At 45.3% G+C, this 25,683-nt stretch overlaps 2 protein-coding genes across 13 annotated transcripts in view; one reads left to right on the forward strand and one right to left on the reverse strand.

The window, feature by feature from the left end:
• The window catches only part of CCDC33 (coiled-coil domain containing 33), an 86,942-nt gene extending 85,106 nt beyond the window's left edge, over positions 1-1,836 (reverse strand). Inside the window, exon 1 of one of the 5 annotated variants that reach the window (XM_081964623.1) lies at positions 1,820-1,836. Coding sequence is in view for 1 of the 5 variants with exons in the window: in XM_081964619.1 (XP_081820745.1) it covers positions 459-624 (166 nt within the window). In the remaining 4 variants the exon portion in view is untranslated. Of the gene's footprint in view, positions 1-117; positions 221-458; positions 647-1,024; positions 1,272-1,304; positions 1,384-1,819 lie in introns of those variants that run through there. The other 4 variants (XM_081964621.1, XM_081964622.1, XM_081964619.1 and 1 more) reach the window with 4 other exon arrangements.
• Positions 1-25,643, forward strand: STRA6 (signaling receptor and transporter of retinol STRA6). 8 transcript variants are annotated; one of them, XM_081964627.1, is made up of 19 exons: positions 1-101; positions 355-468; positions 5,529-5,676; positions 8,893-8,971; positions 10,755-10,840; positions 11,039-11,178; positions 12,445-12,611; positions 14,312-14,437; positions 16,504-16,571; positions 17,017-17,093; positions 17,504-17,565; positions 17,646-17,823; positions 19,151-19,226; positions 19,683-19,816; positions 20,148-20,265; positions 21,437-21,538; positions 22,925-23,088; positions 24,057-24,194; positions 24,768-25,641. In XM_081964627.1, the coding sequence occupies exons 3-19, from the start codon at positions 5,576-5,578 to the stop codon at positions 24,944-24,946; spliced, it is 1,995 nt and encodes a 664-aa protein (XP_081820753.1). In that variant the 5' UTR covers positions 1-101; positions 355-468; positions 5,529-5,575; the 3' UTR covers positions 24,947-25,641. The 8 variants fall into 8 exon arrangements, with proteins under 8 accessions (XP_081820753.1, XP_081820758.1, XP_081820756.1 ...); XM_081964632.1 differs by lacking the exons at positions 1-101; positions 355-468 and adding an exon at positions 677-696 and having other exon boundaries at positions 24,768-25,642; XM_081964630.1 differs by lacking the exons at positions 1-101; positions 355-468 and adding an exon at positions 3,119-3,242 and having other exon boundaries at positions 24,768-25,642.
• The last annotated feature ends 40 nt before the right edge of the window (positions 25,644-25,683 follow it).

Raw genomic sequence — 25,683 nt, forward strand, 5'->3', positions numbered from 1 at the left:
TTCAATTTCTGAGCCCCAGGCTGGCCCCAAGCCAATCCCTCTTAACCGTAGAGGGGCTAAAGTTCCTCGGGACGAGACGAAGAAACTCTCCTCTCTCTACTGTGAGTTCAACTTTACCTTTAAGTTCCAACTGCTGGGTCACCTCTGGAATTTTCCAATTGGATTTCAGGAAGTCCCGGGGACAGCTGGGATTTTCAAAGTGGCTTTCTCACCCCTAGACCATTAAGTCTTGGGAGAGCATCTCAGCAGGGATCTCTCCCCCTGGGTGTCTGGAGGCCATTGGTACAATTGTCCAAGAAAAAGACCAGAATCTGACGCTTGGGGGTGGCTTGTCTCTTTGGACAACGTGCAGAGTTTGAATGAATTTGTGTGTGTGTGTCTACCTGTCGTGGAGAAGTTGGGGTTTGGATTTGGATGTCTGTCTGGAGGCCAGCCTGCTCAAGCTTTGGAAATCTTACCCGGCTCAAGGTAATGTTCTACTTTTCCAAGCTTCCTTCTTCCTCTCTTGTTGCGTTTTCTATGCCAATAAACCTTTGGCCCTGCTAATTGCTGAACAAGTTCCCTTTTGGGGAGAAAAAAAAAATACGAATTCTTAAAGAACGACCGCAACCTTGACCAAACCATGCCATGGTTGAGCTTGGGGTTTTTTTTTTTGCCCGAAAAGAAAATTTCTAAAGGGAAAAGACGTTATTTGAGGTGAGCCAAATGGTAAAAGAAACATGTATTTTTTTCTCTCTCCTCCTCTATTAGAATTAAAAATTAGAATGTTTTCCTTTGTGAATTCGATGGGAAAAAACCATTTCGAGTTCTTAATGAGAAGGTCTTTCTTTTTTTCTTCTTCTTCTTATTGGGAAATCAATCAATCAAGGATAATATGTTCTCCCTCCCAAGGTTTTCTTAGCAACGCAGTTCTTAACAAGAAGAAAGGTGGCAATTGTATGGTGTGGGCTTTTTTTTTCTCTCCCTCCTCCCACCAAGTCTGTGTTCTTAAAAAAAAAAAAGATTATCACGAGAGAGTCCTTACCTTGTCAACTCGCAGCCTATTTCTCTCCCTTTAATAGAGGTGCTTATGTTAAATCTACAAGCAGTTGGGAAAAAAGGATGCTTTGTTTCCTTTCATTTTATACTATGCCATTCTATACTTTTCTTTTTTGCTTAGCCTGCATTGTTGTCTCGGTGGGATTGTTTTAAAAAATAAATGCTTTGCAAGGGCCCAGGAAAGCTGGGCTTACAACAGAGGAGGTGAAAAAGGGATTTCATCAAGAGGCATTATAAAAATAAATTTAAAAAAAACCCTTAATCACCCTGATTTCACGGCAAACGAGGCATCTAATTGTGACATGGCGTTGATGGCTTTTCCTTTCTAATAAAAAGGACAATTTACGGCCCCCTCCAGGTCACATTGGCTCCCTGGTTGGAAGTGAATTATACAGGGGGCGGGGCGGGGGGGAGTCTTTTAAACACACACACACACACACACACACACACACATCCATCTTGGCTCTGAAACTCTGCAAATTGATTGAGATTTTTTTCATAGCTCTTTTAAGAAATGATAAATGGAAGTCAGGGCCAGGTGCCAGGCTCAATCCAAAGTTTGCCATTGGATCGAGGAGACCCGAGATTGACGGTTTGAGCGTCGCCTCTCCAAAAAGAAACCTTGAATCTTGGCTGGTTGTTTTGCGAGATTTGCCTAGGTCCCGTACTTCTTCCCTGCCCCCATGGGCCAACCTCACGCTTCCTGAGCCTTTCCTTTCCCTCCCGATCGAATTACACTTGTGATGACTGCGGCTTTGTTAAACTCTTTAAAAAAAACAACCTCTGGCTGAGACTACAGTAGCCCTCGGGTTACGGCTCCTCCAATGGCGCTCCCAAAATTTGTGTTGCTAAGCGGAGACATTCGTTCGGCGAGCCTGCTCCATGTTACGACTTTTCTTGCCCCTGTTGTTCAGTGAATCATTGCCTTTGTTAAGTTAGTAACATGGTTGTTAAGTACATATGAAGAATGGCTGCAGGATTTGGGTAGATCTAGTTTAATGAAAAGAAGGACCAGGGGAGACATGATAGCAGTCTTCCAATATCTCAGGGGCTGCCCCAAAGAAGAGGGAGTCAAACTATTCTCCAAGGCACCAGAGGGCAGAACAAGAAGCAATGGGTGGAAACTAATCAAGGAGAGAAGCAACTTAGAACTGAGGAGAAACTTCCTGACAGTTAGAACAGTTAATCAGTGGAACAGAAGTTGCCTCCAGAAGTTGTGAATGCCCCAACACTGGATCGTGTTCAAGGTTGACTCAGCCTTCTGTCTTTCCAAAGTCAGTAAAATGAGGACCCAAAGTTTTGAGGACAATATGCTGACTCTGCAAACTGCTTAGAGAGGGCTGTAAAGGACTGTGGAGCAGTATATAAGCCCTATTGCTATTTTCCTTCCTTCCTTCCTTCCTTCCTTCCTTCCTTCCTTCCTTCCTTCCTTCCTTCCCTTCCTCCCAGTGGTTGCAATGCAGCATTGTAGGATAACTCTGCTCACTGCCAGCAGTTCAATCCTAACTGGCTCAAGCTTGACTCAGCCTTCCATCCTTCCGAGGTGGGTAAAAGGAGGACCCAGATTGTTGGGAGAAAGAGGCTGACTCTGTAAACCACTTAGAGAGGGCTGTAAAAGCACTGTAAAGTGGTATATAGGTCTTAAGTGCTATTGGTATCTTCCTTCCTTCCTTCCTTCCTTCCTTCCTTCCTTCCTTCTTTGGTGTTTCTAACAGTGGTTAGAATGCAGTATTGCAAGCTGATTCTGACCACTGCCAGCAGTTTGATCCTGACCGGCTCAAGGTTGACTCAGCCTTCCATCCTTCCGAGGTTGGTAAAATGCGGACCCAGATTGTTGGGGTCAAGAGGTTGACTCTGTAAAACGCTTAGAGAGGGCTGTGAAACCCTGTGAAGCGGCATATAAGTCTAAGGGCTATAAGCAAGCATTGACATTACAACTTTGCACGATTAGCCAACTCAGATTGTGGGTCTATTTTGACCTTTTCTTCAGGCCTGTACTTTTATCTTCTTCGACTTCTTTCCTTTCACCTCTTAAACATTGTTTGTTGATAGTTCTCCCCGAATTAGCCAGGTGGGGAAGGAATGTCGAACAATAAAAGGCTTGGAAGCAGAAGATAACAATCGGCCTCTTTCGTTTGAACTCTGATGCTGGTGGAATTGGCGGAGATCGGCCTGCTGCAATCCCTCACCCATTTGCAACTGCTGTGAGTTGACACCTGTACAAACAGCTCTGGCCCGTAGTAACCCTGCTGGGATGAAGCAAAGGGCGGTTGAAGGGCCATAAGGAAACTTCCCGGTGCAAAGTTGCTTTGCAAACGGCAGGGCAGGGCTGTCTGAGGAAGAAAACATCTCTCCCCTTTAACAGAATAAGAGAGTTGGAAGGGGCCTTGGAGGTCTTCTAGTCCAACCCCCTGCACAAGAGGACACCCTATACCATTTCAGACGAGTGACTGTCCAGTCTCGTCTTAAAAACCTCCAGTGATGAAGCACCTACAACTTCTGGTGGCAACCTGTTCCACTGGTTAATTGTCCTCACTGTCAGGAAGTTTCTCCTTAGTTCTAGGTTGCTCCTCTCCTTGCTTAGTTTCCATCCATTGGTTCTCGTCCTGCCCTCTGGTGCTTTGGAGAATAGCTTGACTCCCTCTTCTTTGGGGCAGCCCTTCAAATCCTGAAAGACTGCCATCACGTCACCCCTAATCCTTCTTGCAACTCCGAGCGGAGCTCAACCGGGTGAAATCACCTCCCACTCAACAAATTCCACAGCTGTTCCGGAAACCGATCTCTTATCATTTTGATTAAAAGCCACATGCCCTACGCTGCTCAATTCTCCATTCTCCCATCTTCCCTCGACCTTCCCAATTCCCTCTCCTGCTCTATTTATTTGGGCGAGCGGCAAAAGCATTCCCCAGGGAGTGATAAAGAGGGAGACATGAATAATATTTATTGCAGCCATCAATCTCTCCCTTTGCTGTCTCCCCATCAAAGCTTCGCCTTTCCTCCGGCGGAGGTCAGGCAGAGGAGCAAAGAGATCAGGTTTAGGGTGAAGCTGAGGTGGAGCTGGAACGCCAGGCTGCAACGCAGCGCAAGTCTTCTCCTCTTGGTTGTGTGTTCTGTCTTTCATCTTGGCTTGGGGTCTACAATTTCTGTCGGGATCCCTGTGTCTCCTAGGACTAGCCGAATAAATTGGGAGACGGCATCTCTATGCCATCCTCTAGCGCAGTGTTGGCGAAGAGCCAGCGCTGTCCGAAGACGTCTCCGTAGTCATGTGGCCAGCATGACTCAACGCCAAAAGCGCACGGAATGCACTTCCCTTCCCACCAAAGGTGGTCCCTATTTTTCTACTTGTACTTTTTACGTGCTTTCGAACTGCTAGGTTGGCAGAAGCTGGGACAAGTCACGGGAGCTCACTCCGTTACGCGGTGCTAGGGATTCGAACCGCCGAACTGCCGACCTTTCTGATCGACAAGCTCAGCATCTTAGCCACTGAGCCACCGCATCCCTTGATTAAGTCATCATGTGGTTTATATTTAGTTTGTAGTGCATTGCCACTAGTTGCCATTTATTCAACCAGCTAACTTTGGGGCAATGTTGCTTAACCTATGAAAATGCCAGTTTTATATGTATTCCATACATTAACACCTCAACTTTTCTGCAAAAAGCTCAAGAAATTTTCTACAACGTTCTCCTTTAGTCTATGACTAAAACCCCTGTCAAATAGGAGTAGCCAGATGATCAGCCTATTAATTTTATAGTTAAATATTGGGTCCATAGTAGAGTTTTCTTAAGCCCAAAGTAATATAAATGTTTAATATTTTGCTACACAGATTCTCCAGTTTAAACAATGGTGCTTTTGAAAGTATCAAGAAAGGAGAGGGTGGGGGGGGGGGGGAACAGACCAAACCATTGGTTGGGGGAAAATCAAGCTTTTATTTCTAAATATTCCCCTTGGATTGATTTATTTATCTATAGCAAAAAGAAATTTTAAAAAGGGAGCATCCGTTCAAATAGGTGTAAAGAGCAAAAATGCTTTTCCAAATGCTTTTCATCCCCTTAGGCTTTGGGGAGAAACCAAGTTAAATAAATGCAGTTTATTTCATCTACTTGTTCTGGGAACAGCCTTAACTGACGAATCTTAGGGTTTTTTTTTGTGTGTGTAGTGAGGTCTGAGTTGTTGTTTTTTCTTTTCTTTTCTTTTTCTTTTTGCTAACCCCCAACCTCGGCCCCTCCTTTGTTCTCGTGTAATGCTGCAACAGGGTGAAGTTACTTTGGATAAACTTCTGTGGGATTAAAAAAAAAAGGAAAAAAGCAGCTTAAATGACAGAAGGAAGCCGAGTGGCTTGTATGAAAGACCAAAAAGCTTGCTAGTTTATTTTTTTTTTAATTTGACCACTAAAGCTATAGTAACAGGACATATTTTGGAAAGGATTGGGTCTCCAGCTCAGAAAATATCTGGTTTTCTTTTCTTTCTTTCTTTCTTTTTTTAAAAAAAGATATTCTTTAGATTTGATTGCCTGGGAAATTAAAGAAAACAGAAACAATGTCTTCCCAAGAGCTCCTAAGCGATGAATTGGACCTCACCGGCAACTTCGCTGACGAAGATAATTGGTACTTATACGAACCAATGGGAAACTCCAACGAGTGAGTATAAATGCTACTTAGTTCTCAGGTTTCATCCTTGCATTGCTTTACTATCTAGACCAGGGGTGTCCAAACTTGGGAACTTTAAGACTTGTGGACTTCAGGCTGGGGAATTCTGGGAGTTGAAGTCCACAAGTCTTAAAGTTCCCAAGTTTGGACACCCCTGATCTAGACCTTAAGGTTGTTGCTAAAACTTCCACTCGACAAAGGGTTTACTTACCAATGTCCCAAATACTCTTTTTAAAAAATCATTCTGGGCTTGGAAATGTTTGTGTGCAATGTTGAACACTATTTGAAACCAAGTTTGACATTTGCAAGTGGGATGGGGGGGGTGTCACGTTGTTTAGAAGTATTTTTCAGAAAGGTGGCTCAGTGGCTAAGACGCTGAGCTTGTCGATCAGAAAGGTCAGCAGTTCGGCAGTCCGAATCCCTAGCGCCGCGTAACGGAGTGAGCTCCCCTTACTTGTCCCAGCTTCTGCCAACCTAGCCGTTCGAAAGCACGTAAAAAATGCAGGTAGAAAAATAGGAACCACCTTTGGTGGGAAGGGAACAGCGTTCTATGCGCCTTTGGTATTGAGTCATGCTGGCCACATGACCCCAGAGATGTCTTCGGACAGTGCTGGCTCTTCGGCTTTGAAACGGAGATGAGCACTGCCCCCTAGAGTCGGGAACAACTAGCACATATGTGCGAGGTAAAGCTTTACCTATTTTTCAGAAAACTGGTAGGAGGGTCTCGCTGGGTTTGCTAGCCGTTAGGAAAATGTATCTCGTATTTACGGAAATCGAGCGACAACTGTTTCATGGTTAATACTGTGTGAGCTTCCCCAAAAAATCCATAGATTTAAAGTGGGGGAGGTGAGGGAGAGAGAGAGACTTGACTCTATCCGTAATTAGTCCAGCAGTTAGCCCTTGGATGGGATTAAATATCCGCATTTCTAACATAACTCACTAATTCTGCCCTGAAGTACCGGTAGGATTAATGCTGCATAAGCAGCCAAAGACTGAATTGAAACATTATTCACAAAACACAGAGGAAGCTTTGAAGCTTTCCTATTTTTTTGTTGGTTTGCATCCACTGCAGAGGTGGTATTCAGCAGGTTCTGACCAGTTCTGCAGAACTGGTAGCAGAAATTTTGAGTAGTTCGGAGAACCTGCAAATACCACCTCTGGCTGGCCCCGCCCCCATCTATTCTCTGCCTCCCAAGTCCCAGCTGATTTGGAAGGGGGAGGGAATGGACATTTTGCAGTATACTTCCCCGGCCATGCCCACCAAGCCACGCCCACAGAACTAGTAGTAAAAAAAATTGAGTCCTACCACTGATCCACTGCTATTAATTCATTTCTCACAGAATCCTAGAATGCAAAAAATGGGAGTTATTTTGAGGATACCTACCCCAATGTTTCTCAACTTCAATATTGAGATTGGGGGTGGGGGGATTTCAGTCCCCAGAATTCTCCAACCAATCCGCAGGAGAATTCTGGGGATTGAAGTCTTCGCCGCCCCATCGCCGATCTCATCATTGCTGGCGTTGAGAAATATCGATGTCACCTTTTACAGGAATCCATTCTTATAACATTCCCATATAACAAATGACGATCTCACCCCTGTTTAAATTCTCACACTATCTCAAGGCTATTTGTCCTGTCATCGGATGACTCTGTCCATTAAGGATTGTTCCTGGTTCCAACCCAACCCTCTTCCTCATAATTCAAATCTGTTGTTTCATGTTCACATGGCCATTGGTTCCCCAGAGTTCCTTTTCAACTCCTACTACCCTTAGAGATTTCCCCTTGAGGTACTTCCCAAATACTTCAGAAAATCTGTCCCAATCTCTTGAGAGGGAACGCCAGGCTGCAAAAAGGAACTATTTCCCTCCTGATTTTACAAAAAGTCAATCTTTTTAATTCAGAAAGCTTCCTTTGTAACTTTATCCAGATTCAAGCTTGGTCTACTCACAAGCTTTCGACTCTTGTTGGAAAGTCATACAAAGGGTTAGGGTTAGGGTTAGGGTTAGGGTTAGGGCTATGTTCTCACCAGGCTGATAAACTAACAACCTGTGTCCTCCGGAACATAGTTTTTGCTGGATTTTAACAGGGAGGGGAAAGAGATTTCAAACCCTCTAAAGCCCATTTCCCATTTCCACAGTGCCACAAAAGCACTCCTGTGTTAGAAAATTTGTTGCTTGTTTGGATTCAGTTTAATAAGCCACCTTCAATTCCATTTCCATGCTGCTCCATCTTCGTAAATCCAACCAACCGCATGACACATATTAGCAGCTCTTAATCTCTGTTCCCAGTCAAGCTTTTTGGCTTGTGGGCTTGGGGGTTGCTTTTGGTTGCTAAAATTATTCCTTTTAATTTTCTATGCTTTCCGTGAGGCATCTAACATCTACTTTAAAGCCACTATTTTAAACTATTGAGTTAGTTTCAGTATGGTAACTAAAAAAATAATCTCTAGAAAATGAAAACGTTTATTTTCTGTACGTGTGTTCTGACCGAGGCTTCCCGACAGCATGAAGCAAACTCTGACAAAAACCACTTTTATTAATTGACTGTGAATTCTTCTCCTTCACCTCCACCAAAGTCTTTCAAGGGAGGATTTATAGTCACAGACCTTATCTGGCTTGGAGAGCTGCCAGGCCGATCTCTGCAAAACCTGGCAAGGAGTCTCGGAGAGTCATGAACCAATGAAGGGAACTAATGGTCTTCTGCAAACTCCACTCCCCTTTCGCTCCTCTTTTATTTCCTCTGGGAGGGGCCATGCATCCTCCACCTGTGGCCTTACTCCCAAGTCGGCCCCCGTTCTTTAGCTGTTCCTTTCATCATGCGCACACTGGGAACAGGCTCCAGCTGTTCGTCTGCCTCACTGATGTCTGACTCTGAAGGCAGCTGATAACTGTCAGACGGCTCTGGCCCCCTCTCTGCCTCCGACACAGAGCCCTCGTCCGAGCCTTCCCCAGACTCCAGGACTGGCCCAGGTTCCTCCTCAACCCTCCTCACTGTCCGAATCTTCTGCCAGCTCCCCTGGCCACTGGCATGTCACAACAACTTGGATAGAATGAAAGAAGGTAAACGTGATTGGGGTTTTGTTTTGTTTTTTGTCCTAAGGCATTGTTGTCAAATGCAGAATTGCAGGGTTTAGAATTGACAGCTCTCAAAATGTTGTTGTGTGAAACAGATGCGCTTTTAAAATGCGCCTTTGATGCTTTCTTGCAGCATGGCTTCCAACAGTATCCCCGATTGTCAACTGACTGTCCCCTTTGATCTCTATCACTGCAGCATGGCTCCGGTTTCTGTAAGTATTTTAGAAAAAAAAGAAGGTTGCAAGTGAGACTTTAGCCTCCGCCGGCCACTTCACGAAGGGGTAAGAGGATACGGGAGTTATGGAGAGGAATGGTATCCAAAATATCTTATGCAACATTTCTAAAGCTGATTGAAATCGGTGATCTACGATCCATGAAATTTCTCAACCTTGATGACTTGAAGGGGTGTGGACTTCAATTCCCAAAATTCCCCAGCCAGCCAGGGGGAATTCTGTAAATGGAAATCCACACCTCCTCAAGCTGCCCAGGTTGAGAAACACGGAAAGAGACAGTTCATTGCATACTATTGCAAATATCTACCCGGATTATTTAGCCAAGCACATAAATTACATCTCACCGGGACTTTACTCTGTTCAGTGAGTCTAAAGAAAGTATTATTTTAAGGACATAAGAAACCACATTCAGAAGGGAGGGAGGGAGGGAAGGAAGGAAGGAAAGGAGAAAGGAAAAGAAAGGAAAAAAGAAGGAGGGAGAGGGAAGGGAGGGAGGGAGGGAGGAAAGAAGTAAGGAAATAAAGAAGGAAAGAAGGAAAAGGAAAGGAGAAAGGAAAGGAAAAAAAGAAGGCAGGAGAGGAAAGGGAGGGAAGGAAGGATGAAGGAAGGGAGGGAAAGGAAAGGAAAATAGAAAGGAAAGCAGAAAGGAAAGGGAAGGGAAGGAAAGGAAGAAAGATGGATGGATGGATGGAGGGAGGGAGGGAGGGAGGAAGGAAGACAATATTTTTCAAAGTGAGTTCCTCGCTTTTTATCCAAATATAAACCAGCTCTAAACTTTTAATCTTTTCTAACATAAGTCAAGGTGACAGTCCAGTTTTATTCCATTTTTCTGACTAAGACATTTTGGACTCTTTTTGACTTCAACCATCACCCCCTCCCTTCCTTGTTTTTAATCCTCACAACAGCCCTGTGAAGTAGGCTAAGCCCAGATCGTGCAAGAGTGAACGGTTTAGCATTTCTTCCCCCAACTTTGGCTGCTCAAGGTTTCTTTGGCAGTCTTTCTTTGTGTTGCCATAACAACTATCTCCCCACCGTGAGCAGCTGAAAAGAAATGCTGCCAATGTTTTACGCGTAGTGAAATTGTGGGGTTACCCTCCCTCCCCTCATTTAATATCCCATGTTGACAGCTGCTGAAATGTTCAGCTGCTGGAAAGGGAGTGTGGACAGATACGGCTTACAGTTTGGAGAAAGTTTGGGACTGTGTTTTAAAACACTGCAAAATCCTTACATGCCGTGTGGCAGGTGGCCCAATCCAAAATACTCGGCTTGGCATAAAACCATTTTATATTTAAAAATGCTCTTGGCCCCGTGGGGGTGGCGGTTGTAGAAGAATCGATAATTGAAATGGAATCAAGGGTGGGTGGGTGGATGGATGGACGGACGGACGGAAGGACGGACAGACAGACTAGATAGATAGATAGATAGATAGATGGATGGATGGATGGATGGATGGATGGATGGATGGATGGATGGATGGGTGGGTGGGTGGGTGAGTGGACGGACGGACGGACAGACTAGATAGATAGATGATAGATAGATAGATAGATAGATAGATAGATAGATAGATAGATAGATAGATAGATAGATAGATAGATAGATAGATAATAAAAGTCTGGGTCATTAGAAAGAGGACTTTAGAAATGCAATTTATTTTGTCTTTGTTTTTTATTTTATCTTCATTTTCATAACTAAGAACAGAGGGATAACTTCATTTGTGTAAGGAATCCGGCTGTGTGTAAACACAAGGAATCTTGTTTTCCAGCTAGTTATACTCTTGATCCTCTCGCTGTTGGTGAAAAGGAAGAAACTCTACCCGGATTTTTGGAATGGAGTACCTGGACTATTGAGGTACTAACTCGTTTGTGCTGGGTGGGGAACGCTTCACCTTGAGGGGGGGAGGAGGGGGGCTTGCAACTTTAGAGCTTATTATCTTCAAAGCTTTCCGGCAGAGACATTCCATTGGTAGAACTAATTTTTTTTTGTTTTCTTTTTTTTTTTTTTTTGTTTATTCTCCCTCTCTGGCATTCGATTTGTCGGCTTTCCCAGCCCTATGAATTTCTTGGAAGAAACACAGAACAGAGGCTTGGCCATTGCAGTCTTTGGCATCCTCTTCTCTTCGTTGTGCGTGCTGTTATTGGATAAGGACCCCCTGCCTTTCCTCTCCAACTCTTCAGTACAGAATCGAGGTAAAAGATTTATTGATATGAAGATGGGGGCCTTTTCTCAAGTAGCATCTTCCTCCATCTTTCAAGTTACTTTCGTTGGCTAAGAATTTGGGGAGAGGTCAATAGCACCCAAAGTGGATAGAAAATAAGGACCATAATCTTCTTTTTTAAAAGTGGACGGTTAAATTTTTGGAAGGCAGTGCAAGGCACATCGAATTAATCATTCTGTAAAGAAAGTGGGACTTGGTGGCTCAGTGGCTAAGACGCTGAGCTTGTCGAACAGAAAGGTCGGCAGTTCGACGGTTTGAATCCCTAGTCCTGCATAACGGAGTGAGCTCCCACTACTTGTCACAGCTTCTGCCAACCTAGCAGTTCGAAAGCTTGTAAAAACCCAAGTAGAAAAATAGGGACCGCCTTTGGTGGGAAGGGAACAGCATTCCATGTGCCTTTGGCATTGAGTCATGCTGGCCATGTGACCACGGAGACATCTTCGGACAGCGCTGGTTCTTCAGCTTTGAAATGGAGATGAGCACCGCCCCCTAGAGTTGGGAACGACTAGCACATATGTGCGAGGGGAACCTTTACCTTTTTAAAGAAAGAATATGGAGAACAAAATAGGTCCACCTGACCTATAATATCTCCCTTTCTACAGCAGCCATTCTGGTCCTTGTGATATGGGGATGAGATCAGCTGCTTCCTAGACATATCATAATTAAGGGTTGGGGTTAAGAGCTGTGTCTAATCCAGCATATCATCCTCATTCTTCAGAAGAACATTAGAAATCGCTCAAGGGATCAAAGCAAGCTTGTATCTTCCTTCCTCCCAGAGAGAAAGAAACCTATCTATCTATCTATCTATCTATCTATCTATCTATCTATCTATCTATCTATCTATCTATCTAGCTATCTATCTATTATTTATCTATCTATCTATCTATCTATCTATCTATCTATCTATCTATTCTATTCTATTCTATTCTATTTTAATCTACCTACTCTATCTATCTATCTATCTATCTATCTATCTATCCCTATCTCTCTCTCTATTGCTCTCTCTCTCTCTCTGTGTGTGTCTCTCTCTGCCAGGGAGGCCAAAAATGGGCCCTTTTTTGGCCTCCCGAAGCCTCCAGAAGGTGGGTAGGCGGGGCGATGTTGGTGGGGCAGCCTCGTGGTCCCATGCGGGCCAGATTAATGGCTTCAGCGAGCGGTAGTTTGAGGAGCACTGTTCGGCATAAATACTTGGGCTCTTAATGTTGGTCCTTCTCTTCTCTTTGATCTCCTTCTCCAGAGTACTGGAAGATGCTGGCTTTGATCTATTACCCTGCCTTCTACTATCCCTTACTGGCATGCGCTACTGTCCGACACAGAGTTGGATACCTACTGGGCTGCCTTCTGTCCTGGTGTCACTGTGTACTGTACATCTGGCAGAAGGTGGAATGTCCTCAGTCATCCAAGGTAAAGAGAGAGAGAAGGCAGTGGCTGATGGGGAGAAACTGGGCAGGAGCCAACTAAAGGAATAGTTCTGGAGACTTTCTGCCCATAGGATATATCAAGGTTCTGGAGATGTTTGGGACTCCAATTTTGGATTTTTAATAAAGGTGGTTGGGCCAAAGAATCAAAATATATTAATTTGAAGACAATTAATAGTAACTCCCCAAGTAAAACCATTTCTGCCTTTATTATATTCAGAAGGACATCCTGGGCACAACTTCTAGAGAAGGTCTGAGGGCCATCCTTAGAGTTGGGAGAGACTGGTCTGGGGCCACAGTTGCATACAGTTTTTTAATAGTGGTGCTTCAGAAGGCCCATGGATCAGTGGTGGGATTCAAATAATTTAACAACCCATTCTCTGCCCAAATGACCAGCTGGGTAGGCGGGGCTCAGTGGTCATGTGACTGTGTGGGTGTGGCCAACTCAATATCACTCTTGTCGATGGGCGCTTAGCTTAGCTGTGACAATGTAATCAGGGTTAACTGACGAGGCAGTTTCTGTAAGCAAGGCAACAAAGATTAGGCTAAAAACAACACCAAAATGTTTCCTTCCTTACAGGATTAGCCCTGTAAAGTGGAGGGGGGGGGAGACATTTCTTCCAACACCCTGTTCTCCGAACTGCTTAGAAAGTTAACAACTGGTTCTCCCGAATAGGTGCGAACTGGCTGAATCCCACCATTGCCATGGATGTTTATCACTCATGTTTCTCTAACTCAGTTAGGTGTCAGGGTTCCAAATAGCATCCAAAATTAAATCAGAGTCCGAGGCAAAGTTCCAATTTATGAAGAGAGCCAAGTTGGCACATCGGAGGAAACCCAAATCTGAAAACTTCCCAGTTTTCCCCACCCAGTTGAAAGTTCAAGATCTTGTCCCCACACCCACAAGTCCATCACGTGATCCAATCTTCCACTGCCATGCAGGCAGCTTCCACCCATCCAATTCCGGTCAGCTGCAGAGGTGCAAAGACAAAAGATGACCTTGGCTTTCTAGAAAGAATTTTGTTATGGCTACATCGCATCTCACTCCATAAAATCCCATTTTTCCACCATAGCAAATGCATAGTAGAATAATAGAAAGTGTGGCAGGCCAAAGATCCAAAAGAAAAGATGGTTGCAGGCCTGACATTAGATAGATTTTAGCACGCAACTACTACAAGCTAAATGTGATGGTTTGCCCCAGAAGACTGAGGAAGGAGCTAACCAGGGAGCAAATTCTCAGTAGCAAAATCTCTGGATTTCCCCAGGACTACAGTGTGTTCTCAGCATCCAGGAAGGATGACAGAAAGCAATTAGATGCACAGCTTGTAATTAGCACCAAAGCATATTTTGAGTCTCTCCAAAGGCAAAAGGAAGAAAGCATCCAAGAACACCCCCTCGGAGTTCCAGAGGATCTGAAGAAGGGGTGGAGAGCAATTAATCCTCTCTCTTTGTTTGCGACTTTGCACCTCGGAGCAATTTATGGAGGACTTCGCAAGAGGGACCAACTGGCTCTTCAAATTCACCAATGCATTGAGTTTTGGCCCATAAACCACAATCCCTGGGTCTGGAAACTCCCCAGCATAATATTAGCTATTGAGGGATTGTAACCGAGATACAATTCACCTACTCTTCGATCCTCAGTGGTAGCCAGTTTATTCTGTCTTTTTCCTTCTCCTCTCTTCTCAGATCTACAGATATTACTCCCTGCTTTCCTACCTGCCAATCATTCTGTGCCTCGCCATGCTGAGCCTTTGGTACCCCGTGAAACTGGTTGAGAGCTTGAAAGGGGGCACCAAGATGGCGGCCGAGAAGGTAACCTATCTTGATATTGCCCTCTCCAGCTCAAAAGGAGGCGACAATAAGCCACAATGAGAAAAGAATCCCCCCTGGCTTTCATTTTCCCCAACTGATCTAGTAGATTGTTTCCCCATTCTTAAATATTATTTTATACAGGTATTCAAACTTACGACGTCACTGAAAAATACTGACTTACAACCGGTTTTCACGTCAAATAGTCACTAAACAGATGGTTGTAAATCAAAAACTACCTGTAAGAAATACATCAAAATGTAGGAAAGAGAGCTGTGGTGTTTTTTTAAAAATCTGCTTTTTTCTCCAAAGACCTCTCATTGATTTATTGGTGTCAAGTCAACCCAACTTCTCAGCCCAAGATGATTTGAGTCTTAATATCCCTCGTTCAGAGGAGAACTGGTGTCTTATTGTACAGTTGTATTTTTTTTTAAAGCAGGCTGTTGGCGCAATCCCCTCCGACTGTTGTGTAAGAAATCCCTGCTTTGCAAACCAACAATAGTCAGAAGAATGCTTTTGGTGCCTTGGCCTGGACATTTGCATGTGGTTTTCCGGGATTCACCAAATCCAAGCATTTATACAACCCTGAGATGAAAGGGAGGGAGGGAGGGGGAAAGAGAGAAGAGAGGGAGGAAGGGAGGGGGGATGGAGATGAGAGGGAGCGGGGAGGAAGATGGAAGGGAGGGAAGAAGGAAGGAAGGAAGGAAGGAAGGAAGGAAGGAAGGAAGGAAGGAAGGAAGGAAGATAGAAGGAAGGAAGATAGAAGGGAGAGAGGGGGAGTTGGGAGGGAGGGAGGAAGAGAAGGGAGGGAGGAAGGAAGGGAGGGAGATGGAAGGGAGGGAGCAAAGGAAGGAAGGGTGGAAGGAAGGAAGATGGATGGGAGGGAGGGGGGAGTTGGAAGGGAGGGAGGGAGAGAGGAAGGGAGGGAGGGAGATGGAAGGGAGGGAGCAAAGGAAGGAAGGAAGAGAGGGAGGGAGAGAGATTTTTTTTCATTGTGTGCCCAGTCTTCTCTCTTTTCCTCACAATTCCCAGAATGACTGCGCCTTCCTTCTTCTTCTTTCACACCAGATGTGGTCGGGCATCTGCGCAGCCGTGTAATTAGCACCTTTGCAACTGTTATCGCGGCTCGCGGAGCAGATGGAGATGATGAGAGACATTTTAAAGGGGTGGCATGAATCAGACCTATTTCTTTCATTTTATTTATTGCTTTTTTAAAAAAGCCCACCACACCCCCATGGGGCAAATGCGATAGAAAAGGCCAAGAAAGGCAGCTTGGCAACCTTATTAGGGTAGAATAGCAAATTGATGCAACGGAATTTCATTTTAATGTATGGCGATTAGTGTACATTTAAAGTTGGCAATAAAGTTATTCTTCAAAGTCTAAATCCTTGGTGCTCTCTGACCAGGGTTGTTTGCTTGCAAACGTTTCATTACCCAGCTAGGTAACTTCATCAGTGCTAGTGAGTATGACTTGTTCCCTGTTAATATATAATGCCTTCTTCTTCTTTCAGTGTTGGTGGGGTATATGGTTTTCTCTTAATTACAGTATTGTTTTCTGGTTGGCTATTTGTCTGGTGTTAATCCCTGCTTATCTGGGTATTGGTTGTTGGGTGTTGGCTGCAGGGCGAACTACTGAATATAAACAAGAAACAAACCATGGTGCAGGAAGCCGACTGGGCCACACCCACCATGGCCACACCCACCCAGCAACCGGACAGAGAACTGGTTGCTAAAAATTTTCAACCCCACCCCTGAAACAAACCCCACACTCACTCACACTGCTGAGGATACCAAGTTAGGTAATGAAACGTCCGGAAGCAAACAACCAAGATCAGCGAGCACCAAGGTCCCCATAACTCAACCCTGATATATAAACATTCTCTTCTATGGATCTGCTATTCTTCGGGAGCAGCATTCTCAACTGCAGTTCTACTTTTTTAAAAAAATGGAGGCGAGGGAGGGAGGGGAGATATGAGGCAACATCTAGAAGGGGAAGGGATTTCATGGGTTTAGCGAAGCCCCCAAATTATTGGAATCTCATCTTGAAGTGCTTCTTTGTTTGCTTGAAGGATCCAGGAAGTAGCTATTATGAAGAATATTTGAAGCACCTCCTGACTAAAAGAACACCCAAGAAAAGGTGAGACCCCCATTTGATCCCCCAAGAACTAAAGGTTCTCCTCACACATATGTGCTAGTCCTTCCCAACTCTTGGGAGCGATGCTCATCTCCGTTTCAAAGCCGAAGAGCCAGCGCTATCTGAAGACGTCTCCGTGGTCATGTGGCTGGCATGACTCAACGCCGAAGGCGCACGAAACGCTGTTCCCTTCCCACCAAAGGTGGTCCCTATTTTTTTACTTGCATTTTTACATGCTTTTGAACTGCTAGATTGACAGAAGCTAGGACAAGTCACGGGAGCTCACTGTGTTACGCGGCGCTAGGGATTCGAACTGCCCATCTTTCTGATCGACAAGCTCAGCGTCTTAGCCATTGAGCCACTGCACCACCCCCCGCCCCCAAGAACTGGAGAATTGGTGAGGACCAGCCTTGCATTTATGACAGCTCTTGTGAACTTCTCCTTTCAGCATCAATGGAGTGAAGCGGAGTATACGTTCAAGCGTCCAGTCCTACCTGGGTACATTTGTATACATACCCCAAGAAGGTACTGCATTTAAATATATATATTCTTTTTCAGTAGGTTCTTAGAAGGTATTGGAAGGGCTTAGGGGTAGCTTGCTGTTGTTGTTTTACTGCTACTGTATTTTGGTGGTTGTTCTGGAAAGATCTGCAGAACATTCTACATCTTCAAGAAGGCCATATGTGTTCTCGAGCAAGGAGTTGCCAAGACGTTCTGTATCTCTTTTGTTGTTCTCCTTCTCTCGTTATGGGCCTGTTTTTCAACACAATTCATGTATTGAACTAATTTTGTCCTCTGGGATTGTGGTACTTCAAGTCCCACTAATCCTGGTAACATCCAAAATTCAGCTAGCCAATTTTTGAAAGGCCCTGGGTTCATCTTCTACCAATCAGAATATGCTTCTTGATATATTAGCCATGGTTTTGTGGTTGCAGGTTTCCAGATCCCTCTGAAGTTGGCCCTCTCTCTAGCCATGGCGGTGATAGCCGTCTACCAGGTAAGGTACACCAGAGTTTCTTCTCAACCTGTCCCAACCTGTGGTAGTACCAGCCTCATCTGTCTTCTCCTGGTTTGCAGGTGTCCCTTCTTCTACTCGCTTCCTTCATCCCCAACATCCAGATCATCAGAGCTGGGATGACCAAAGAAATGACTGCGCTCTTTGTCCAGTTTGGTCTAATTCCTTCTGAAAAACCTGCCAACATTCCTGGAGACAAAGAGTTGGCAACAGCTAAGCACTACATCTGGTCACTGGAAGGTATGTTTCTTCAACCTTGGACAAGACTGTCCGTTTCAGTGCTTGGCCAACTGCAGCTAGAATGAAGAGGGTTCTTGCAGAAGGCAAGACTTACGTCCAGGAACTCAAAACAGAGCAGAGTAAGGTGACATCTGCTTAGAAGGAATTCAAGGATCAATCTTGAGAAGGAATTCAACAAGCAATGGGGCAATGTTTGCTTATTCTTGATCGTCTCACTTCCCTCAGCAATATAAAAAACATACAGTGGTACCTTGGTACTCAGTAGTGAGTCACAAGGCAGCCGACACTGACAAATTCTAGCTTGTGCATTGAATACCAAACAAACAATGAGTATCGGGGCAAACCTTTTGCATCAAAATGTGTTGAGTACCAAATACGATGAATTCAAAGCCATTGAGTACCAAGGTAGCATATTAAAAAGGATCATTTTCAGGGATCACCCTAGATCTATTCTGAATAGGCGATTCACCTGTTCCCTTTGACAAGTCCATCCGTTCGAGTCAGAATATCATTTTGGATCACGTAACTGAACTAAGTTGATCTGGAGATCTGACTCAGTCATTATAAAAAGTTGGACACCTGCCTGCAGAGGAGTCCATTGGTTCCCCAAGTTTCTTTGAAGGCACCCAAACCCCTTAAGATTCATTTAGATTGAGGCTGTTGCAATTGGATTCCGCGATTGGATCCTGCCATTCCGTTTGAGCGAACGGGTGACTCAGTCCAGCTGCCTTCAAATCAGAGGTCTGAATCATGGCTTCCTACATCCTTAATATTTAACATCTGTCGGGCTCAGATGTTGCAAATCTGAACAAGTGCCTGCTTCTTCCTAAGAAAGATGGAGCTTTTAGTGACCCAGGCCTTAAAACACGAGAGCCAAGGCATTCTTTACAAGTCCCTGGAGTAAAGAGAATTATTTCAGAGATGTTTCACGGTCTGTAAAACTTCCTGGAATTTTAAGGTCCAAAATGCGTGGGATGGTTTAAAAAAAAAAGTCATCAGGAAACTGTCAAAGGTTGAGGCAGATTCTAGGAAAAAAGCCGCACAGGGAGGCAGCAGAAAGATCTGCTGATGTTTGCACTCATAAAGACTTCTGCGAACCAGGTGTGTGGAGGAGATGACCTAGTCAGGGCCAGGGTTCCAAGCAACAGGCCCAACAAACTCAAAACTCGGAGGCCTGGAGTTTCCTCAGAGTATGAATTTATTGGGAATGTCGTATTGGCACCACTGGTGAAAAACACGACTCTTCGATCTTGAGGAAAAAACTTCAATCTTTTAGGAATCCTGCAGCCTTTTTCTGGATCCCTCTCTGCCCATTCTTGTTTTGCAGTGTGCTTCATCTCTTCCCTGGTCCTCTCCTGCCTGGTGACCTTCTGCATGTTAATGAAGTCCTTGGGAAACCACAGGTGAGACCTTTCCCCAGGATTCAGAGTCCAAACCATCTCCTCCTCCTCCTCTTCTTCTTCTTTTTTCCCTTCCTCCTCCTCCTCTTCTTCTTCCTCCTCCTCATCCCCCTCTTTCTCCTCTTCCTCTTCTTCCTCCTCCTCCTCCTCCTTTCTCCTTCTCCTCTCCCTCTTCTTCTTTTTCTTCTACTTCTCTTCCTCCTCTCCCTCTCCCTCTCCTTCTTCTTCTTCCTCTGTGCATCCTTCAGTTCCAATCCTCCTCCTCTCTACAAACTCCAGTTCTAATTCTACTTCTACTTCTCCTTTCTCCTTGGCCTCCTCCTCCTCTTCTTCTTCTTCTTTTTCTTCCTCTTCCTCCTCCTCCTCTTCGTCTTTGTCTTCTTCTTCCTCCTCCTCCTCTTCCCCCCTTCCCCCTCCTGCTTCTCCTCCTCCTGATCAAATGTTCTTCCTGTGTTTCAGGACTAATCTCCAGTGTCTCTACCGAGGGGCTGTTGAAAAGGTTTTCTATCGTTCCTGTAAACTCCAACCTTCCCAGCAATCCCTCGTATGCTGGATGCAATTCACGGGGTTCCAGATATCCTTTGCCTGCCTAGGTAACTGAGGAGCACTAATCACAACTTACAAAGTGGGAGGAAAGAGTAGTAAGTGGAAAAGAACATCCTAGAAGAAAGCCATGACAAACCACATCCCTACCATTGCCAAGAAAACTGCATGGATATGTCTTCATGGCCACCAGGAGTCAAATTTGACTTGAGAGAGTCTTTATTATTTCCCTGGCTTTATATTCCACCTTCTGGGCAATAATTGGGCAATAAGTGTGGAAAGGGTGCAGCTGGGAAGAGGTGATGGTGGTGCCAAGTTCAGAACTGATGTCCATCTGTGATCTTCCTTGCAACCCACGGGGCATTTTTGTCTTTGTCCCAGCTCTGCTCATCCAACACGTTGTCTTCTTCCTCTGCATCGCGTGTTTTGCCTTCCTGATAGTTATCCCACTGCAGTCCGGCAGCAACATGCATCTTTTCAAAATTGTGGTGAATTTGTGGTAAGTCTTCCACAGAGCCACGCTCGGAAGGTATAACGTGATTCATCTGCCAGCCAGACCCGTATGAACTTTAGATGGAGTTCCAAACCACCTATGGATGTCCATCTATCTCCCTGTTCTGACCTAGGCTTCCCAAGAAAGCATAAATCACAATCTTAGTCCCAAAACCCTCTTCTATTTAACGACTGTGAATTATGATCCTTGGCAGTCCGCAATGATTCACAAACAGTCTGTGAAGATTCCAACAGATGTCTGCTCGAGTTGCCACAGTCTTTCAGGGTAATGTTGATAAGCCACCCACATTTATCTCCCTTGAAACGCTGCCAAAGACCTAATTGCCAATTAGTTTTGCAAGGCCAAACGTAGCACAGAGTCAAACAGGACTTCTCAGAACTTGAACGAACTAGATCAGTGGTTCTCAACGTTCCCAATGCAATGACCCTTTAATACAGTTCCTCATGTTGTGGTGACTCCCAACCATAAAATTGGTGTCTCGGTTCCTAAGACCATCGAAAATATGTGTTTTCCGATGGTCTTAGGCAACCCCTGTGAAGGGTCATTTGACCCCCAAAGGGGTCCCGACCCACAGGTTGTGAACCACTGAACTAGACGAACTAATTGCTTCCTCCAAAGGCTCAGGTAAATTTGCTTCTCTTTTATGTCTTATGGGAGGGGCCAATCATCTCTAAGCCTTACTCCTGAGTTGCCCTTTTTGTCTTAACTGTTCTTGCCTTCTGGCAGCTCTGCGCATGCGCGCACTGGGAATAGGCTCCTGCTGTTCTTCTGCCTTGCTGATGTCACTCCGGAGGCAGCACATAATTACCAGATGGCCCTGGCCCCCTCTCTGCCTCCGACACAGAGCCCTCATCCGAGCCTTACCCAGACTCCAAGACTGGCCTATGTTCCTCCCCAACCTCCTCACTGTCCAACACTGCCAGCTCCACAGGCCCCTGGTGGACCACAATACTTCCTGAACTAAAAAATGCCAAGCTTGGCAGTATCTCTTTAATGTTTCTTTATGTAGTTGTTGAGTCTAGATGACAATCATTTCCCCCAACATCACACTAGCTTTGAATGTGATAGTTAGAACCACTACTGTACCCCTAAAGTGTTGCTTTTAGTCAAATTGAACATTTGTTCATTGGATGATGGATGGTTTTGTTTTTCCTAGGCCCTTCTGGTTGACCTTGGTTGTTTCGTTCATTGTCCAGAATCTGCTGGTCTGGTATTACTTTCTGGATCGGGACCATCTACCTAGAGAGTTGACCAACAGGTGATTATTGAAAGCCATCCATCATAGAATAGACCAAGTGGGAAAGAACTTTGGAGAGCGTCTGGTTGACATCCCTACCCAGGGCTGGAATTCTGCAATGAATGATGATCTAATAATGAAAGAGAAGGCAACAGTGATGCCCATGTTGGATCACTTGAGTATAAAGTCCAGAATGGACCACTTGGACTGGCAACATCTGCCCACTTATAGGAACAGATAATGCCCTTATTTGCTTCTAAGCTTTTTTTGGAGCTACGCTGCATTTTAGACTTAGAAAGAGGAAAAGTTGGAAAAGAGATTGTAGATCATCTGATTGTCCTTCTCCATCTCCCCTGAGTCTTCTCGCTACCCAGTAGACTGGAAATGTAACTGGAGCTCGGGACCCCAGACAGTGGCCGCCCAACGCCCGGAGCTGCTTGGTCATTTTAGTAGCAGATTTGGGTTAATGTCCAGGTTCCAAGTAACACCCCCCCCCCAACAGAATCAAAACTCTGAGGAAGGCATTTTCCACAAAAGTATAAATTTATTAGAGACGTCTTATCGGCACAGCTGGGGAAAGCCCAAATCTGAAAGCCCCGCCTTTTCCCCACCCAAAGTAAAGTCAACGTTCCTTCCCCTCAATCCACAGGGCCATCACATGGTCCAATCCGGCCACTGTCGCAACTCCTGTTGACTTCCAGTCACACCTTCCCAGGTGCTGGCGAGATGACCTTGATTCCCAGGGCAAAGAATGTTGTTATGATTGCAACCTCTACACTATCTCCACCTCCTCCCTCCTGTTCCCACAGCTTGCCCAGCCACTGCTGCAGCAGCCCTGAAGTTGCCAAATAAAGATGGCGCCAAGGTTGACCCTGGCCTGATGATCTCCATGCCCTGCTACAAGACCCTTGATAGATAACTATCAGTCTATCTTTTGCACGCTTCCCACAAACACAGTCCACCACCCCTTGAGTCACCTGCTTTCTAGCTAATCTAAATCGGGCATCACAGCTGATTGTAGGAAATGCTGATCATCGGTCGGACGAACCGGTAACATTTCACCCCTGGTTCATAACCTTCACAAATTCTTTCTAATGGCCAATCAAACTTTACTTCCTCATCAATTTGAAGGCTCTTCCTTCTTTAGGTTTTCTCTCCTGGAACCCGATCTGATCGGTTTGGCCCATTTTCTTCCGTCCACCCTACAGATATTGTGACAACTTCTCCAACTTTCCACCCACTTAAAAGTTTCAGGCAAGGAGAAATGAGGCAATACGGAGAGCCCTCATGGTTGGCGTTGAGGTCCCCGGGACATTTATTTGAATATTGCTGCAGCGAGTTGTGTGTACGTCCCGGTGTTCGTTTGTGTGCTTCACTCATGACCGCCTCTGCTTCCCTTTTATGCAGGCGAGCGTTTTATATTGTGACATACATGTTTTTCCCCATCAATGTGCTCCTGGGCTTAATGGCAGGAATCTGGAGAATGGTCATCTCGGCCCTTTATAACATTGTTCACTTCTGCCAGTTGGATGGGAGTCTGCTGAGCTGTGGGGTGGAAGGCTTTGATCCAGGTAAGGAATACAAGACCCCCTCGCCCTCCTAAACCAGCCCCTTCCATCCTTCCCCTTTCGTTCATGATGCAAAGCACTCCATTCGCACATCGTATGAAGTCCAGGGAGATTCTCAGCCCTCAGTGGTCCCAAAGGTGCTTTTTCTCCCCGAAGAGGCCACTGGACTTTCTTGTTATTCTTTGAAGAGGTTTCGCTTCTCATCTAAGAAGCTTCTTCAGTTCTGCTGAAGACGTTTCTTGGATGAGAAGCTGAACATCTTCAAAGAAAAAAAACCAGAAAGTCCAGTGGCCTCTTGAAAAAGTACCTTTGGGATGGTCATATGAAATCTCTGTAGATTTGTTTGGCCAAGGGTAGGGCTGCCGGGAGTTCACAGGGGTTTGGGAGAACCTCTAGCTAAGATTCTGTGCAGTTTGGAGAACCCCCAAATCTCACTCCTGGCTGGCCCTGCCCACCCCTCCCCACCCCTCCCAGGAGTCCCTAGCGGCCTCTTTTGGATGCAGGTAAATGTGGGGCATGTACAGAGGCTGGGGGAGGGCAAAAAATGGGCCTACCTGAAGTTCAGGAAGTTTGGACTAGAGCTAGGGTGGGGCTTTGCTAGTAGCGGTGGCTCTTCCACTCCAAGGACTGGCTCATAGATTTCCACTGCTCTCCTCTCCTCTGTCTTCTGCACATTCATGTGTCAGGCACTGGAGCCAGCTGTTCCTCCTCTTCCTCCTCAGCCACCTCTAGACCTGGGGGCTGTTGACTCTCCATCTGAGGGCTGACAGACGACCCAGGCTCCACCTCTGTCTCTCTCTCTGACAGCTCCATTCCCTCTTCCCCCTCGGAGCTCTCAGGTTGCCCTGATGCTGACTCTCACTGCTGACTCCCACTGCTCCTCCTCCTCCTCTAATTGGGCTGCTGGAGGGCTCAGCGGCCAAGAGGCCACAATGCCACGTCTGTCACCACCCTCCATCTCTTTCTTGCAGGCTACCGTACCTACTGCCAATATTTGAAAGTCGAGGTCAGCCAATCCCACCCAGCACTGAAAGCCTTTTGCCTCTTGCTTCTCCGTTGGCACGGCGCCCAAAATATGCAGACCCTCCAGCTCAGAGATGCTGAAGAAGGTAAGACTTCATCTGAGGACCAAGCCCAGGAGCTGCAATAGGCAGGTGGAGAAAAATGGACGGATAGTTGACAAAGTCAGGGGTTTCCAGCCTTGGCAACTTTAAGACTTGTGGATTTCAACTCCTAGAGTTCCTCAGCCAGTTTCCTGGCTAAGCAGATTCTACTCTCGTTCTATTCTACTCTCATTTCATATTCTATTCTACTCTCATTCCATATTCTATTCTCATTCCATATTCTATTCTATTCTATTCTCATTCCATATTCTATTCTATTCTACTCTCATTCCATATTCTATTCTATTCTCATTCCATATTCTATTCTATTCTATTCTCATTCCATATTCTTTTCTCATTCCATATTCTATTATATTCTATTCTCATTCCATATTCTATTATATTCTATTCTATTCTTTCTCTAACTTAACAAGGTTTTTAAGTCTGGAATCAGATGGCACGAAACAAACCTATCAACCCACATCCCTTATTCCCTGCTTCTTCTGCATGCCTTCAGACTGACCCCCATGCAACCTTCTAAGACCACCATTTTAACATGATCGCTTTTCCCCTCAACAGGCATTAAACTCATGAAGACCGTCAATTCAGCGCCCAAAGCAACAAGGGGCCAACAGAACCGGGTCCGGTGGCGCTTGGCATACACCCTTCTCAACAACCCATCCCTGCTGCCCTATCGCAAAGGGGCCCTCATAGATGCGACAGCTAACGGGACGAAAGGCAGCCTCCCCAAGCCCTGATGGAACTGGCAAGGTTTCTTGGAAACAACGGACTGCCATCAGGAGGTGACGGATGGATTCCACCACCAGTTTTCATCTGGGGTTCTTCAACTTCTTCTCCATGCCTCTTTCAGGCTTATACCTCTACCCTGACCTGTTTGTAGACTTAGAAGATGAGAAGACGCTTAGTTGTCCTCCTTTCCTTTCCCATCCCACCCCAGGACAAACAGCTCTTGATGGGCATAAAACCGAAAGCAAAGTTTTGGAATTGATCCAAAGCTGGGTTTTTTTCTCTATATAACGAGACGTTCCTTAGATGCGTCCTCCTGTTTTTTTATAACATGGAAAACCTGCCAATGTTGCCCTTCACACATCTTGGGTTTCGAGGCCTCCTGAAGTGGCCTCCTAAATCTTGGGGTGGGGGTTCACTTTTAGCAAGAAAGAAAGCCAAGGACGGTAGGCTTAGAAGTTAAAAGCAGAATAGAGACTGGAGTATGGCGATTTTGAGAGTTTTGCAAATGTACGTAATGGGTTCTTTTTGAATGTTAGGGCTGGGTGGTGTTTGAGATGGAGAATTTGTATAAATGCATCGAACAGACTGCTTTATCTTGTTTACATTCCGACATGCACTGTTCCAGGTTGTCTAGATGTTTAACAGAATGGCCACCATTCCTCAGAATTAAAAGAGTTGTGTTATACTTATGGAAAAGAAGGAGGAGGAGGAGGAGGAGGAGGAGGAGGAGGAGGAGGAGGAGGAG

The sequence above is a fragment of the Natrix helvetica genome (genome assembly GCF_964273705.1).
Source record: "Natrix helvetica genome assembly, chromosome: 12".
In the NCBI taxonomy this organism is placed as follows: domain Eukaryota; kingdom Metazoa; phylum Chordata; class Lepidosauria; order Squamata; family Natricidae; genus Natrix; species Natrix helvetica.